At 39.0% G+C, this 16,384-nt stretch overlaps 1 protein-coding gene across 3 annotated transcripts; it reads right to left on the bottom strand.

Annotated features, from left to right (window-relative positions):
- Positions 1 to 1,010: 1,010 nt before the first annotated feature.
- LOC131692971 (uncharacterized) lies at positions 1,011 to 5,555 on the bottom strand. 3 transcript variants are annotated; one of them, XM_058980413.1, is made up of 4 exons: positions 5,385 to 5,555; positions 1,875 to 5,263; positions 1,548 to 1,796; positions 1,011 to 1,491 (listed from the first exon to the last, which is right to left on the bottom strand). In XM_058980413.1, exon 2 carries the CDS (start codon positions 5,243 to 5,245, stop codon positions 1,994 to 1,996), a length of 3,252 nt encoding a protein of 1,083 aa, XP_058836396.1. In that variant the 5' UTR covers positions 5,246 to 5,263; positions 5,385 to 5,555; the 3' UTR covers positions 1,011 to 1,491; positions 1,548 to 1,796; positions 1,875 to 1,993. The 3 variants fall into 3 exon arrangements, with proteins under 3 accessions (XP_058836396.1, XP_058836394.1, XP_058836395.1); XM_058980411.1 differs by having other exon boundaries at positions 1,857 to 5,263; XM_058980412.1 differs by lacking the exon at positions 1,011 to 1,491 and having other exon boundaries at positions 1,533 to 1,796; positions 1,857 to 5,263.
- Between the last annotated feature and the right edge of the window lie 10,829 nt (positions 5,556 to 16,384).

The following is a 16,384-nucleotide window of genomic DNA, read 5'->3' on the forward strand; positions in this document are numbered from 1 at the left end:
TATTGCAAACATAAACTTAATCAACAAGAATCCATTTTCATTAATAAAAATAAGAACACGGAAGATTGAATAGTGAAAATGTACGAAAAGAAGACCATCGAAGGAAAATGGTCGGCGCCGGTGGTTGAGTGATAAACGTGACCGCCACCCATCCCAGTTGGTCTGGGTTCAATCCCAGCCGAGGTCGTCGAAATTTTTCTGAGGTGAAAAAAATCTGTGGTCACGTCTTCCTTCGGAAGGGAAGTAAAGCCGTTAGTCTCAGGTCCATAAGATGATGGGTCGATATCTAGATAGTGGAGTCACCTCTCTGCTGTTGGTTTTTGGCTTACTAACGAATATCCTCCTCCCGTGATACTTGTGGAGTACGCAGTAGTATATACGAGCTCTAGCAAAAGCAAGTATCGCACTAACATTCCTTCCCTTTCCTTCCGCTATCTACGTTCGGGCCTGGCTGGCGCTGGTTTTGATCAATAAACACTGGGATTACCAGGAGTTACACATTGAAAGATATTTCGCTAATATTTATCTACTGGTTCATTGTGCAACTTCAACTAGTGCAGATCGATAACGGAGTAACAGCCAGGGGTGGTCGCACAAGCTCAAGCTCAGAAAAGAAAAACGTCGAAGGAAAAAATAAGAAGCCGATTGTAACGTCTTGTCTTAGATTGTTACTTACGATCTAATCTCTCCAGATGTTTACTTAACTAGGATAGTTTTCCAAAGACTAAGCATTTTATATCAAATCTTTCTTTAACTAAATTTTTGGCTATTCTACTGATTAGTTATAGTAAAACTGATATGTTCCTTGCTCATTTAATTTATAGTATATTATATTCTACTACTAATGCGAACTAGTTCCTATTTACAAATGTCTTAAAACACCCTGCGTACTTTCTATATCCTGGCACTAAAACATATATTTTGTATTTTTTCTGTTAACTACTTATTACATTCACGATACATTACCCACGTTCAATATTGCCTGTGATCTGCAAAAAACGATCGTCATTTGTAGCGGAAAGTACAATGTGTTGGACTTTGTTCGATAGATGGACTCTGGTGGTATCTAAAGAATTGCAAAATCGACATGGTCGAACGGAAATTATTAACCAATGAACAGCAATTGGGCTATTTCGCATGCAACTTCCACCGAAAACGTTGCACAATATCGCATATCGTCACAGAAAATACCACAAAATCGCACTTGCGCAATACCTAGGCAATTTAACGACAATGTTTTATGTTACCGCATTACCTGTTCGCGCCTTCTCTATACCTCCCAGCTGTTCAAACGTTTCATGTTTTGTAGGTACGTATCAGATAATGGATGCAAACCAAAACTACCTTGTTGTCACGCTTGTTTCGCGCCTCTTCTCTATGGCTCGCGTTCACCCGTGAAACCACGGAACGAAACGATACCTAATGATGATTTATATTTACAGATAAATCGTCCATCGTTGAATGAATGAAACTCGGTGGCGCGCCAACGCGCTGAAATGGTTTATTTCATTAACATCTTCTTTTATTCGGCTTAAAATAATACTCACTTGAGAGGTTTTCTTTCACTGATTCTTCCTTAGTTTTTGCTACTTGTTTTGTAATTGACTGAAGTCTTTTGGGAAAAATAAATAATATAGCTTACATCTCTCTCTACCTAAGTTGTTTTGTTGTTCCCTAACATCAGGGGTGTTTTGTTTTCCTGCACAGTGGGTAATGCGGTTAAGAGTTTCGTTGAGTTCGAGTAGGGGTGCCATCTGCTTGCGGGTAAACCCCCGTTGGCCATCATTGAAGCCGACCTGCTCAATTGGTGAGAGAAATTAGTTTCGGGAACATTCGATTGGTATGTATTATCCTACAAAAGTCTGGTAACTCACGAAATACTGATGGCTTCGGGAAAAAAGCTTCACTCAAGTACAGGATCTTAACCCGGCCTTTCTGGATGTCTTGTTCACAGGAAAACTCTAGTCGGTGCGTTGACGGCTCATCGCCATCATCAGTAGTGTTTGATGATGCGTACTTTTTTCCTCACTACCGGTAGTCGTTTTATGCTTTTAGGGCGGGAATGGGAAGGTCTTTTCCGCTTCAATGGCCGGTGCCGGGGCCGGGGCGGATGGCTCGCCGTTCGTTTTTTCGGCACCACCGTATTCAGAGACGCTGTCTTCGTTTTGGCACTGATCGGAGGAATCGGTAATGCAACGTACGGGGGGCCCGGTTTCTTGAATGTTGGCTGCGGATGATCGCGAAGTTTTTCCTTCACCGCGTACGGCTTAATGGGAATAATCTGGTTCCCGTGGGGTTTCTTGTAGTGAACATCACCAAAAGCGTCGGAAATATCATCCCGTTCGTATTCCCTAGAGACGATATTTTTCGAAATTGGATCTTTTACGGTTTCCGATGGTTGTTCGACAGCTCGTTCTGCCTCCTTTTCCACTTGTTTCATCCATTTGGGTGGACTTATTTCTTGATGGTATTGATCGTCATCGTTTTGGTATCCCCCGAAACTGGCGGATGGGTAGAACTTGGTAATGTCAAAAATCGGAAGAGAAATCAAAGTGGTTTTCGGAAATTCCTCATAGTCGTTATCTAACCTTCGCTGAGACTGCTGACTATAGTTTCCACGCAAACTTCGTGGAACGGCGATCATCAACATGTGTCGATCTTTTGACTTAGACTTGTCATTAGTAGACAAATGATTCTTGATATGTCTGATGACATCATTGTACACAACCACGGCAGGGTTGGACTGCTTTTGTTGTGAGTTTTTGTACGCATCCACTGGAACTCCCACGAATTCTGGTTGCTTGGATGACACATATTTTGAGTTGGATTCAACTGCATGGGTGCTTCTAACAGGGACGAATCCAGTCTCACTGACTAGCAGTGGTTCTTGATCTGCCTTACGATTCGAGTCCTCGTTTTGATGATTAAACTCCCTGGTAGTTAGATAATCGGATACCTGGTCTGATACATTATCCGCAAACTTCAATGCTGTATCTACGTCCACATAGTGGAAAGCCCGATCCAAATATGGAGCACTGTAGTTCCGATCTTCGAACTCTTCTGGAATGTCCTGTTCGCCATTCTCAACGTGCAATTCACTCGGGTTCTGTAACTCAAATTTTATTTCATCGTCATTTGACTGCGCTTCCTGCTGGAGTTTCAACAGCGTTCCAAGTGGTCTCACAAATTTCACCGCCTCGTACTTTTGCGGTTCATCATCGGGAAGCCGATGATTTCTGTTGTATTGCGGAACAGCTCCTTGGATCTCCTCTGCGCTAAGAGCGTCCGGTTCGAATTCAATCTCGTGATCTATCCGCTGTTCATTTGTCGCTCTAGTTGAATTCCCCAACTGCGGAGGGTTTACCAGTTTGATCGCATCGCCAGACTTTGTGACAATTGGATCCGCTATTAAATACTGATTTGAGACTTTGATCGCTTCATCCAAGTATTGTATCAACTCTTCTCCGTGCAGTTTTTTGATATCCGGACTTATCTTGATGCGTTTCTTTTTCTTTTCCTTTGGTAGATACTTTGTCGAGTTCCTAATCGCTTCATCTAGGAAATTGAGGAGATCTTGCCCGTGCAACTCCCGTGGATCAACCAGTGCCTCCGGTAGCGGTAACAGAATCATATCTGTTTCGTTTTGAAAGACCAATGCCTGCGCATAGGGAAGCAAAATGGTTTCTGAGTCACTCTGATTAGTCGTCGCGTCCAGTTCCGATTCCGGTTCCAGCTCATAATCTAATTCGTTCTCCTGGCTATTGAGCTCTTCGAACGACTCATGATGTAACTGTTCACCGGATGCATATGTTTCATCATCTTCCGCTGACGCCGGTTCATTCGAAACGTCTCGTTTGCTTCGATGCTTTCGTGCCGGTTTTGCTTTGAACTGGAATTGGCCAGAAGAGTTCTCTTCTCTGTGATCAAATTTATTACTTTGCTGACCCTTCTCGGAGTAAACAATATTAGTTTTGGAAATCGTTACCTTTTCCCTGATCCGCGGCATATCTTCTGGTTGTTTGTTTTCCTTTTTTGTCACCGTTTGATGACGAACTTGGGAGTACATCTTTTTTGGTTCGAAATGCTGATGCGTTTTCACCTCCTCCACGTCGTAGAAATCGTCATCACCTACAATCTTTTTCGTCTCTTCAGAATCGTAAAAGTCAGCGTCCACATCCAAATTACCACTGGCTCTGCCCATCCGATCGGTTTTGTATCGTTTATCGCGATGATGCAATGAGCTCGATTCGCCATTTCCGATTTCGTTGTTTTGCCATTGCTTCGAAGAGAACCCATGTTCCTTCAGTGTGTGGTAAGTGAAATACTCCAACTCTTCCGGTGTCACAACGGCTGCGTGGGGATGTTTCGTTTTCAACACCAAATCTTCACCTTTTTGTACAAAGTGTGCCTCCTCTGGATTGATGATTCCACCCAGCTCAATTTCCTGACGGAAGTCATCATCCGGCGGGATGACGTATTCATATCCATCGGCATTGTTGGAATAGTGGTTTTGGCCAGCATACGGTTCGGTGTAGTACACGTTTTCCTCCACCGGGGTCAGATTCGCTTCACCGATATGAGTCAGCTCGTTTGGATGCGACGTGAAAAGATAATTGTAACTTGTTTTGGGGTATTTGTGCTTATTCTTCTTTTTCTTCGGGTAGTCATATTGCTTCACTGGAGGAGGTACAACGGAGAAACCGAATTCATATCCTTCGGTGTCGAAGAAAGCCTTTTGCTTGGCTTTAAGTTTTTGCACGTAATTTCGAATGGTATCGAAAGATGGCGGTTCTAGGGGAAGCAGATTAATCGGGGTGAATTTCAGTTCTGGTGGATTTTCTATACGTATCGGGAAGATCGGACTAGGTTTTAACACAGGAGTGAATGGAGTGTCGTATGGTCCAGGTTGCGTGTTTCTCAAATCAAAACTGAACGGATTCTTGAAATAGGCGCTATGAAGTGCTTTCGATGCCCCATACCTTGAGCCTTTGGACGTATTTACCGCATCCGGGTAGTACGGAACCGGAATCTGAATCACATTTGACGGTACAGGTTTGAGCACATCACTGATTGTATGCAACAGCTGGGGACTAATGGATCCCAGCATCTGCAGTGTCCTCGGTCCTTTGGGCATCACTACAACTACCTTGTCTCCTTTGGCACTGATGACTGGTTGACTTATCACTAATTGTAGAAACACGATCATCACCAACAGACATCGCGGAAACAGGTGCTTCACACTCATCTTACATATCGTTCCAACCTGAGATGAAACGAGAAACAAAGGCTCCATTACTTTTCTTATCTTTGATAACAGCAAAAAGGTGAGTAATTTGAATAAATCACAAGCACACACACAAACAGCAAAAAATCGTTTTCCTTACATATAGGTATTGCTAAAAATGCATCCAACAGATGATTGTCACTACAATGGTTCAAATCTAATGTTTGCCACAAAACACAGAACCGTTCATCACATCCTAAATGCGTCCTAAAGGGTTCGCCTAACCGCAACGTCCAAAAATCAATATCCACTTGCACTATGATCCCCGACGATCTTGTCTAGCCGAAAAACTGTAAAAAACTATAGCCTTCAGCTTGGCTTTCGCGCCGATTTATATAGACTTTTGAGTCGCAACTTCGGATCCCGCTCGAACAGCTCTACGACGAGACACAGAAAAAAGCAAAAAAAAAAAGATCCACTGCCCGAGCTGGCAGAGTAGCTTGACTGCCACCGGCAGCGGTGCTCAATTTGTTCCATTTCTTCGGCAGCTTCCTCCTCCGTGGCGAGCGAAACCCCACGAAGAAAAACCATTTCCCAGTTTCAGCCTCACGCCGAATGATCTCGCGCTCTTTCTCCTCCCCATAAGGCTCTAGCATACGCGCTGCTGCTTAGCCACTGCAGCTGTGTGCTCTTTCATCTTCAACCTTTTTAGCATAACAAAAACACAAAAACCACTGCTATTATATTGAATTAACTTAACACTTTCCCGATTAAAGCAAACGAGAGCGAAAGCTACTGCATCAGCTGCGCCATGGCACTCTCAGTTTTTAATAACTGCTATCCGCCGGGTGGCTTTTGCTTCCGCGGTGTCTGTCATGTCTCCACATAGCATCTAGGTAAGTAGCCGGCGATTCACTACACATATGTTGGGGTTGCAAGAGAAAATTTTGCACAGCAATTTGGTACCACTTCGACAGGAGAATGTGCGGAGGGTGCTTTTTCGATGCCAATCAATCATATTTTTGTGTGAATGGGTTGGTCATAGCATGAAACATCCTAAAATGCTGGACGGCCGGCAGCCACTGCATGTTTTGGTACCTATTCGGTAGCATTAATTATTTGACGTGGTAACTGTGCCATTATAAGGTTCCGAAATGTTCCCTGCTATTAGCAAAACCTTTCCTTCGTGAGATGGTCGGCAAAATGACCTCGTTTAGTAATTGCAAACACATTCAGTGTAGAAAGGGAAAGATGGTGTATGGAAGTTTTTGGGTGTTGACTCTATGAAGGTCAATCGATGGTCAAGTTCAAACAAATTTGCATATTTTCATTTCTCTGCCGGTAATTAGCGGCAGGAATGGAGACATTATTCAGTGGATTTGTATGTTGGTGGGGGGGGGGGGGGGGGTCGATATTCGTGTAAAAGTATCATCATGGTAAGATTAGGGTTGGTAAACACTGAAACCAAACAGAAATTTAAATCAAAGCGATCGCTCGACATTTTAGAGCATTTTAAACGATTTTTATTTCCTGCAAAGTACCTGGGCCGGCGGAACACGTGGGTAGTATATGTAGTACTGTGTAGTGTCTCGCGCATGAAATGCATGCATCCGAAATTCTCGATGCAGCATAATTTCATAATATTATTCAGATACAAATTTTTTTGCTTTACAATTTATTACAATTATTTGAAATTATTTTTTTTATATTTCTACATTTTCACACATCTACATCTTAAAATAAGGAGTTCAGATCTATACACAAAAACTATTAATGCAACTTATTCAGACTAAAGGATGCAGTTAGAAATATTTTTAAAGACTAGACGCACATTTTAGAACTTTTTAAACAAGAATAATTATTTAATTAAAGAAGAAACACTAGTAGGTTTTTTATAAGGAAGGTAAAGGATATACACAAGAGAGAGAAATAACTAAATTTGGATATCAATCATGTTTAAAAATATGTATATGAGAGGCATAAAGGAGAGAAAGAGGCTATCCAGCTGGAACGAGGCCGAAGGGATTCGCTTAACGGAGATATGGCGCTAGAACACTAAGCGTACGACCAGACAACATGTTTAATGTCACGATAACCGTCACCACAAGCGCAGAGATCGCTCTCCACAACCCGAATACGTCAGACATGCGCATTCAATGTACAATGATTGGACATGATCCGAGATATCACCCAAAGGAAATCACGACCTTCATCCATCCCCTCTAACCTAGGTTTTGTTATGTCTTTGGGATTCTTAAACTTCCATTGCCCCACGAAATTTGCCAATTTTTGAGTGTCGTCTGACAAGAAATACTGAAAAAACCATTCTAATCTTAACGTCCTCTTTCTCATTACCTGGAATGGAGTAATGCGAAAGAACTCAATCTAATATTTGTATCTGGTAAGCTGGTACGATTTTTCAGATAACGCACTCAGGAACTCCCTTGGTTCCCCAAGAAAAACATGGAGTGCTTTCCATTTTCTATCTAACGGAGAGCCTCCTTAGAACCGTAACGATGTGGGCATGGTCGTTAATATGTAAATATAAAACCATAAGTGTTGTGGGGGGAATGGTTGCAGCACAGCCTGTTAGCATAGAAGCTATTCATACCTCTCATCATCTGACGAACGTTACGGTGATATACGCACTACAATGCTTAACGCCAGCATCCTTGCTGTCAGATAAATTTGTGTGTTTAAAGAACAATCATTACGTTTATATACAGTATTATCATTTCATCGCGAAACGTCTAACGTTTGAATGTGGGTCTGTTGTCGCCGAAAAGGATTTTTGGTTCCGCGTATTCCGATCCAAGGTTGAATCGAATACACAACCACCTAGCCACCAGATGAAAAATTGTTTGTCTCATTGACCCGTCGACGAACCGGTGCCAATAATCGCGTTTTTCAGCATTCATCCAGTTTTTCATTTGCGTTTCTAACGTCGAGTATATTCGGAAAAAAATTGGGCGATTCGACGGTTAAAAAGCTCTTATAGGATCTTTTTGCGTACAATTCTGAGTAATCTTTGCCCACCATGGAGTTCATGGTTATTCACTCCGGGAACTCGTTTCGTTTGACCTTCAATCGCAGTGTCGAGAATCAAACCAACCGAAATCTTGTACGCTTCACCGGAGGAATTTCTTGTTTCGATTTGATTGTTTCGGATGTAGTGAACGTGTAGCTCTTTGAATTAATGGGTACACTAAGTGTAGCGAGGGGGAGCACAACGATAAATCTAACGCACTGGTGGAATTCGTGTCAATTCTACCGTATTAAAGATGTCCACATTAAAATTGTTGCAAATATCATGCAATAAGACAGATCAGTGATCATGGGTAAGACAACCTCATGGCATACCGTGGGAGTTGAAGTTTTCTTAAACCAGCTGAGGTGTGATGTATATGGAAACAATGCCAATAAGTATTTGCCTTTTATTCGCTCCTCATAGTGTTTTCTTGGCCCTGAAAAATAATGTTAAAATTGTGAAAGATCTACGTCGGAAGTTAACCAGGATTTACATAATGCAAATGCATTGTCCAAAATCTGGGAAAAATATAGGGAGATTTGAGACTTCCATGTGAAAATTCCTGCTAGTTTCTAAGATTTGCGAAATCAGGAGCCACTTGCTTTGGTGTTGTAACAGCGCCTTTATGAGGAATCTTTAGAGAGAAAATGATTTTCCCCTTTCGTAAATTTATAGGCACATTAGAAAATGTTTCCCCAACGGGATGGTCAGACTCTCGCTCTTTAATAAACAAGGGAGCGTAGAAATTAATCGTGGCCGGTGGCGTAGCCCTCTTTTGCATTTTTTTCTCGGTGCGTTCTTTAAAAGAATGCTTCAATTTTTCCCCACGTAATTTATTTACGGGATATGCCGAAAGATCATGCGTAGTCTCTCCACCGTAAGAAGACTTTACAGCCAAACCTTATATTTTAGAGCTACGATGTCTTCAGGACAAATAATCAGTATCAAATAGGCCATCTCCAGATGTAGATGGTATTAGGGTAGCTCTTATTGTTAGGGTGCTTCAACAATTATTTTCTGGGGAGATAGAATATTATAGTCTTTAGCAAAATTGTAGAGAAACTTATGCCAAGCAACTTTGCCGAAGACGTCATAGTTGTATCTTAAAAGGTTTTCATTTTATAGCAATTTTAATTGAGCAACTTGGGGTGTTCCTAACAAAAACTGTTTTTGTTGTTGTAACGTTTTTATTTTTTATTTCTCGTAAATGGTGTCTTCACAAAACTTTTAAAGCTCATTGAGACAATTTTTTCATAATAGAAGAATTCAGATATCACTTCCAGAACCGAAGTTATGATCAAAATTAAATAAAATATGGGTCCTTTTAAAATATTTATATCTAAAATTGGGGCAAACGAAAAGAAAAATTCTTTCGTGCATTTCAAAGAGAATACTTTCAGGCATATTCAGAAAAAAATAACGAAGGTGATATTTCTAAAAAAATTTAAATCGAGTTTGAAAATTGTGATTTTACTACTGAAAATGCCCTGTATAGAGTCATAATTTTTCAAACAGGCCACCCGAATTAGGTGATATCGCAGTTTCGATGGAGGATCCAGTTTTTTGGTAGTATGTGGCATAGCAAGCGCCAAATTTTATTTTAAGCTATGGCGTGTTCTAACCGATTCTCAAAATTTTTTCAAAAATATTTTTATACTTGTTTCGATCCCTTAAAGTAATTTTAAAAGTTGGAATGAAAAATCCTTTCCTTACAGAAAATATTACGTGATTAATAAATTTACATTAAATGATGTAATTTTTTATCAAACTTTGTATGGACATATCTACTCCACTACTAATTACTATTAATATACTAATATACCAACTTAATCCTTGTGAAGCAGACTGCTTCAAGCAGTGAAATGATTTTATATAAATTGGAACATTGGAATAGTTATTACTAGAATTTGCATGACATTGAACGCAGTAACTAATGTTGGGGAGACTTGACCAAGATTTTATGGGGAGACTTGACCAAGTGCTGAAGAAAGATACAAAATTTCTGATATTTATTATGCTTTGGTTAATGTTAATCACGCCATAAAAAATCCCACCTCAAACAAAAGTCTGTATATTTTAGTAGGTTTTTGTTTACGCCGGGGATACGAATCGCGTAAAAAAACCGCGGTAATTGGAAAATCCACGTAAAAACCGCGTTGATTGGAAAATCCGCGTAAAAAAACTGAGTTAATTCGAAAGTCCGCGTAAAAAAACTCTCAGCAAAAGACTTGGAATATTTTTGGAAGTTATTTTTGCCCAGATTTCGCAATTAATGCGGTTTTTGCAAAAATATATAAGTCCTTTTGAATGCAAAGAACTTAGAAGAATTTTATCCGTTTTGATTTTGCGCGGATTTCGCAATTAACACGGTTTTTTCGAAAAATGAATGCAAAAGACTTAGAAGATTTTCGGAAAGATGGAAGAGACGGGACTGCACGACTCCTTATGGCCTACACCCCAACAATATGGGTATTTTCGGAATGGACTTGAACAGTAGGTGCCAGAAATTGATTTTGACGCCATTTTGAAATCCAAGATGGCGTCTTCCGGTTTATCGAAATCCGCTATAACTAAATCAATATGGGTATTGTCGGAATGGTCTTGAAGAGTAGGTGCCAGAAATTGATTTTTGACGCCATTTTGAAATCCATGATGGCGACTTCCGGTTTAGTGAAATCGATATAACCCAATCAATATGGGTATTTTCGGAATGGTCTTGACGATTAGGTTTAATTTTTGACGCCACTTTTTTAATTAAAGATGGTGACTTCCGGTTTAGCGATATTCGCTATAACTCAATCAATATGGATATTTTCGGAATGGTCTTGACGAGTAGGTGCCAGAAATTGATTTTTACCCATATTGATTGGGTCTTTGATTTCAAAATGGCGCCAAAAATCAATTTCTGGCAGCTACTCTTCAAGACCATTCCGAAAATATCCATATTGATTGGGTTATAGCGAATTTAGCTAAACCGGAAATCGCCATTTTGATTTCAAAATGGCATAAAAATCAATTTCTTGCACCTACTCTTCAAGACCATTCCGAAAATCCCCATCGGTTCTCATTTCGACAAGCTTCGATATTAGCAAAAGTAGTGAGTAGACAGCAGATGTCGGTCAGCGGGCTAGCAACGGCAGCTAAAGAGGAAAAACACAAAGTGGGAGAAAATCGGAATATCGTTGTCCAGAGAAATTTTTACCGTCGATGATTATTCCTTTGGAGTGGCAGCGAAATGGATCGCGAAAATCGGCATCAGTATACGATGAAATACCGCCGCCGAGAAGTTCTCAGCACCAGCTAGCAGATAAATAGGAACGACTAGCACCAACAAGGATAAGAAGCATGGCGAAGGTGGTTGTAAACAGATGTAAATCCTTATGGTCGACGCCTCCGGATAGGATCATGTCTCAACCTGAGACCTGAGCAGGTCAGATATATAGCGAAGGTTGGACAGCAAGTAAGGAAAAGTAACTATGGATAAAAACATGATGATTACCACAAAACAAAATAAGCAAGAACGCAATCCCTACTAAAGCAGTACTTAACGGTTGTTCCGGATGGATGAGGATTGCGAGATACAAGATGTTTAGGTTTAGTCGGTTGGCTTAACAAACCAATCCGAATCCACCACGAGTCAGCAGGCAACACATATGGGGAGACTTGACCAGGTTTTCAGCTAAAACTGCATAAATCTCTAAAAAAGCCTTCAATCCCTCAAAAGTCATTCAGATATAATGCGCAAAGTTATTACGCGTCTTCATGATTTTTTGCAGAATTTTTAATTTAATTTTTGAAAAGTTACAAAAGTTTTTCTGTGATCGTTTTTACTGGTCAAGTCTCCCCATTGCGGGGAGACTTGACCAAGAGAATTTTGAAAAATCATAACAAAAAATAATGACATAAAACATACTGTAATTATTTTTTCCCTATTGTCGAGATCTTTAGGTAGCAGTAAAAAATATAAAAGAGTTGCATTTGATAAATTTTGATTTTTTTAATGCATTTCTTTTCAAAGATTAACTGTACTGCTTGCATTGCATGTTCACACGTCACGAAATCAGTCCTACTATTGCTAACTTTGTTTACAAATATTAAAATATAAAGACTTATGTTTGGGGTGGGATTTTTTATGGCGTGATTAACATTAACAGTAGATACCAAAGCATAATAAATATTAGGAATTTTGTATCTTTCTTCAGCTGATCGCCACTTGATCAAGTCTCCCCATAAAATCTTGGTCAAGTCTCCCCTACATTAGTTATTGCGTTCAATGTCATGCAAATTCTAGTAATAACTATTCCAATGTTCCAATTTATGTAAAATCATTTCACTGCTTCACAAGGATTAAGATGGTATATTAGTACATTAATAGTAATTATTAGTCGAGTAGATATGTCCATACAAAGTTTGATAAAAAAATTACATCATTTAATGCAAATTTATTAATCACGTAATAATTTCTGTAAGGAAAGAATTTTTCATCCCAAACTTTTAAAATTACCTTAACGGATCAAAATAAGTTTAAAAATATTTTTGAAAAAAAATTAAGAATCGAATAGAAGACGCCATAGCCGAAAATAGAATTTTGCGCTTGGTCAAGTCTCCCCATGTTCCCCCACTTAATTCACTAGAGGCCAAACCATCGAATATATTCACAGGGTGTATTTGGAGGAATTGTTCGTATGAATATTCCCCACAATCTCATAAAAATATAATTGAGGCATGGTTTACTATGATTGAACTAGAAAAAAAAACAATTCTTTTTGTACTGACGAGGTAGAAAGTTGGTGTCATCGACAAAGTTTTAGAGATGCTCATAATGAAGAATTTTGTTGAACAACTTGAACTTGTAGGACTCAAGGTTATCGATTTATAAAGGGTTTTCTAAGCCAACCCCCTTAAATTTAGTTTTTTAATATATCTTTTTTCACTTTGACTTTTGTTGAGGTATTCAAACCACATAATGAAGACTGCATTAAGACTGTATTAATTGAAAAAATAAATTATAGTTGAAGACTGCATGTAATTTTTTTACCTGAAATCGGCGGCGCGGCGCACATCTCATTTTTTTAGTTTGATCGCAGTAAGCCATGCCTAATTTTAATTTTTATCGGGTTGTGGGGAATATTCTTACGAACAATTCGTCCGAAGACACTCTGTGACTATGCTCGATCGTTAGGCCTCTAGTGAATTAAGTTTACGTTTTTGGAGTTTCCGACCACTATGCAGCGGTGTCTTTTGATAACTCCTTCTCGATAATAAACATTTACCCAATTTGTTGAGCTGAGTCATTTGGTTCACAAGACTAGGTCCAGCCTCTAAAAAAATCTTCAAAGTTTAAGGGTTTCTGTACGTTTCTTTTAAAATAAACGTTAAAAAATCAAACTCCCCCTTGAGAATTTTCTGTGTACGGGCCTGGTTGTATTATCAATTATATGAATAGCCTCTAAGCAGGATTGGAATTAATAAAAAATTAAAATATTTCAAGTTAGTGGCTACTAATGATGTATAACTAAGTGCTGAATTGAATGACGGAATAAAATTTCGAATATGAGGTTCTCAAGTTGTGAACTTTATTAGCGAAGAAAAGTAAAATGAATGCCCAAAAACTTTTTTACGGTCACATGCATTCAAAACTGTAAACTTTGGATATTTAGTGTCATTGAAGTATTCTAACAGCACATCTTCTGATAAAATAATTGTGGCGGGTAATCCTCCTAGAGGTAATTATAGAAAATTTACTCTTCAAACAAATTTAGTTCGAGACATAGTATCTTCATCAAAGTTTGCGAAAATGCTATTTCAAACAACTTTGATGAAAACATGAATACAACGAAATTAAAAATACTATACCACTAATAAAATGAGTGTATAGAAAATTTACCTATTTGAACAATACAAATTTTTGCACAGAATGTTTTGAAAATTTGTGCCGATGAAAAAAGTTTTTTGCTCCAGGTAACAGAATTTCCATAGAATCGCGATGGTATGGAAGTCAACATTCTGGGAATATCCTCACATACCTGTTTCTTATCACTATGGAACCAGCTATTAATTTGACTTGACAACGGTCACTCACGGTCTCTAAGAAACCTGTTCCAAAATTACCGTCGTTTTGCGACCAAAAATCAAATAATTCCAAAACAATAAGTTGCGGTCTTCTAATGCAATCTTAACAATTTAGATACGTATATTGCTAGCATTCTCTTAAAACTCACAAATAGTATCCCAATACTGGAACAAGCCTCCGGAGGCCCAAGAACCAGATGACTTCAGCCAGTTTTTTATAGGAATAAAAGCGGATGAGTTCCTGAATTCAAAACATTAAAAAAAAAAATTTGTTAAAATTTGTTATGTTATATTTGAGTACCCTGTCAACCTGCCATTGGGTAAAAAAATCCGGGAGACCCTCCTTGAGCAAGGGCCTTTGTCAATTTCATCACCCCAAATGCATCGCTTGGTGATGTTCCAGGATCTAGTGTAAACCAATTTTGATACTACCCGGCAAATGTATCCATACTATTAAACGCTGGGGCAGGCAATTCTATCGTAAAAATGCATAGTCTACTTATTGCAATCAAACGAGCTAGTTCACTGTCACTCTGCGATCCGAAATACCTTAACCCTCCGGAAGTCGCGCTTTTGGCCCACTGAACGAGCAGCCGCTGGTGCCCTAAGACGATTTCGCTAGATTTTCATAGCATCGTGCACTCAGTGCACTAGCGCGACTGCCGGAAAGTTAAGGTTCAACTGAGAAAGCTTGGAAAAGCAGCCATCTTGGAAAACGAAAAAAGCAATTTTTTCTCACACTGTTGGGAAAATCTTCATGAAAATCAATCAGCAATACTCTACCAATGCTCCGAATACATTGATTAATTTTCATGAAGATTTTTTCAACGGTGTGAGAAAAAACTGCTTTTTTCGTTTTCCAAGATGGCCGCTTATTGAGGCGTTCTCAGTTGAACCTTAACCTTTGTTTGCCGGATCTGTTTGTCATAAATGTTATCGGGAAGTAAGGCCATGATAAAAGTGGACTAATAGTGAAGATTGGTCAAGTTATACGGTACGGACGCATTTTACACATTTTTTTAGGATAAGATCCTTTTTCCTGACAAATTTAGATTTTCAATTGTGCAGCAATTCTATTTGAATTCTGATGAAAATTAAACCACTAAATAAACAACCCATCCAGATCAAAATGCTCTCGTTGGTTTCTTGCTATAAACAACTAGAGGCAAAAAACACCTTAATTATTATGCTAAAGCTTGCTTTAAAAACCGAGTGTTTTTTTTTGCAAGTTCGAGCCCAATATCCCCAAGCAAGTTATCCCACACTGTGCTGCTAATGTGTTCACCAGTATGTTCAAATTTGTTTACCAGAGATTTCTTGATAACTGTATAAGCATCACGATGCATTCGTCTTTTGTTAACAATTTTCTGGTACAGTAAAAAAGCCGACTGAAATTGGAATGGAAACTCACACGATGAACCAAAGTTGCTACCATTAGGTCTTTGATGTGATACCTACCAAAGAGAGGTACTATGCCAGGGAGAAAGAGCAGAATATAAAACATTATGTTGAGTGTGCTATAAAAACAAACGTACAATAGCTAATGATGGTTCATCACACGCGATATGGGGTGCTCTCGCATTGTACCCACGGTGGACTGTGTTTCCGTTTCGAACGGGAATGCATTTTGTTGAGTTATTTCTTTTATTATTTTGAGGAAATCTTAGTTTCTTGCCATACATAATGTTGTTTAACAACCTACTCTAAGTTGAAGTATGTTTTTTAAATGGAAATCAATGTTACTTTCGTTCCGAAGAATTGGGTCATTAAATGAATAACGAAAATCTTCGAAATCCGTAAAGCTCTACTTTCTTCATGTAAATGTAAATCAAAAAACTATTTTTAATTAGTCCAGTAAAATGTCCACAGGTTCTCATTCTATCGGTCTTACTTGATAATGGTTCCCCTGTTAATTTAATATTATCCAAAACCAAAAAACAGGACATGATTTTATGAGCCATAAATTCATTATAAAAATATTTGATTCGCTTGTTCTTATGGTAGGCGTTTATTTTGTGGACCTCTTGTGCCACTGGTAACTATTTGATTCGTGTGCAATC

Source organism: Topomyia yanbarensis, chromosome 3, assembly GCF_030247195.1.
Source record: "Topomyia yanbarensis strain Yona2022 chromosome 3, ASM3024719v1, whole genome shotgun sequence".
Taxonomy (NCBI): Eukaryota; Metazoa; Arthropoda; class Insecta; order Diptera; family Culicidae; genus Topomyia; species Topomyia yanbarensis.

Coding starts and splice junctions, on each gene's coding strand:
- LOC131692971 (XM_058980413.1), bottom strand. CDS start 5,245: ATGAGTGTGAAGCACCTGTTTCCGCGATGTCTGTTGGTGATGATCGTG.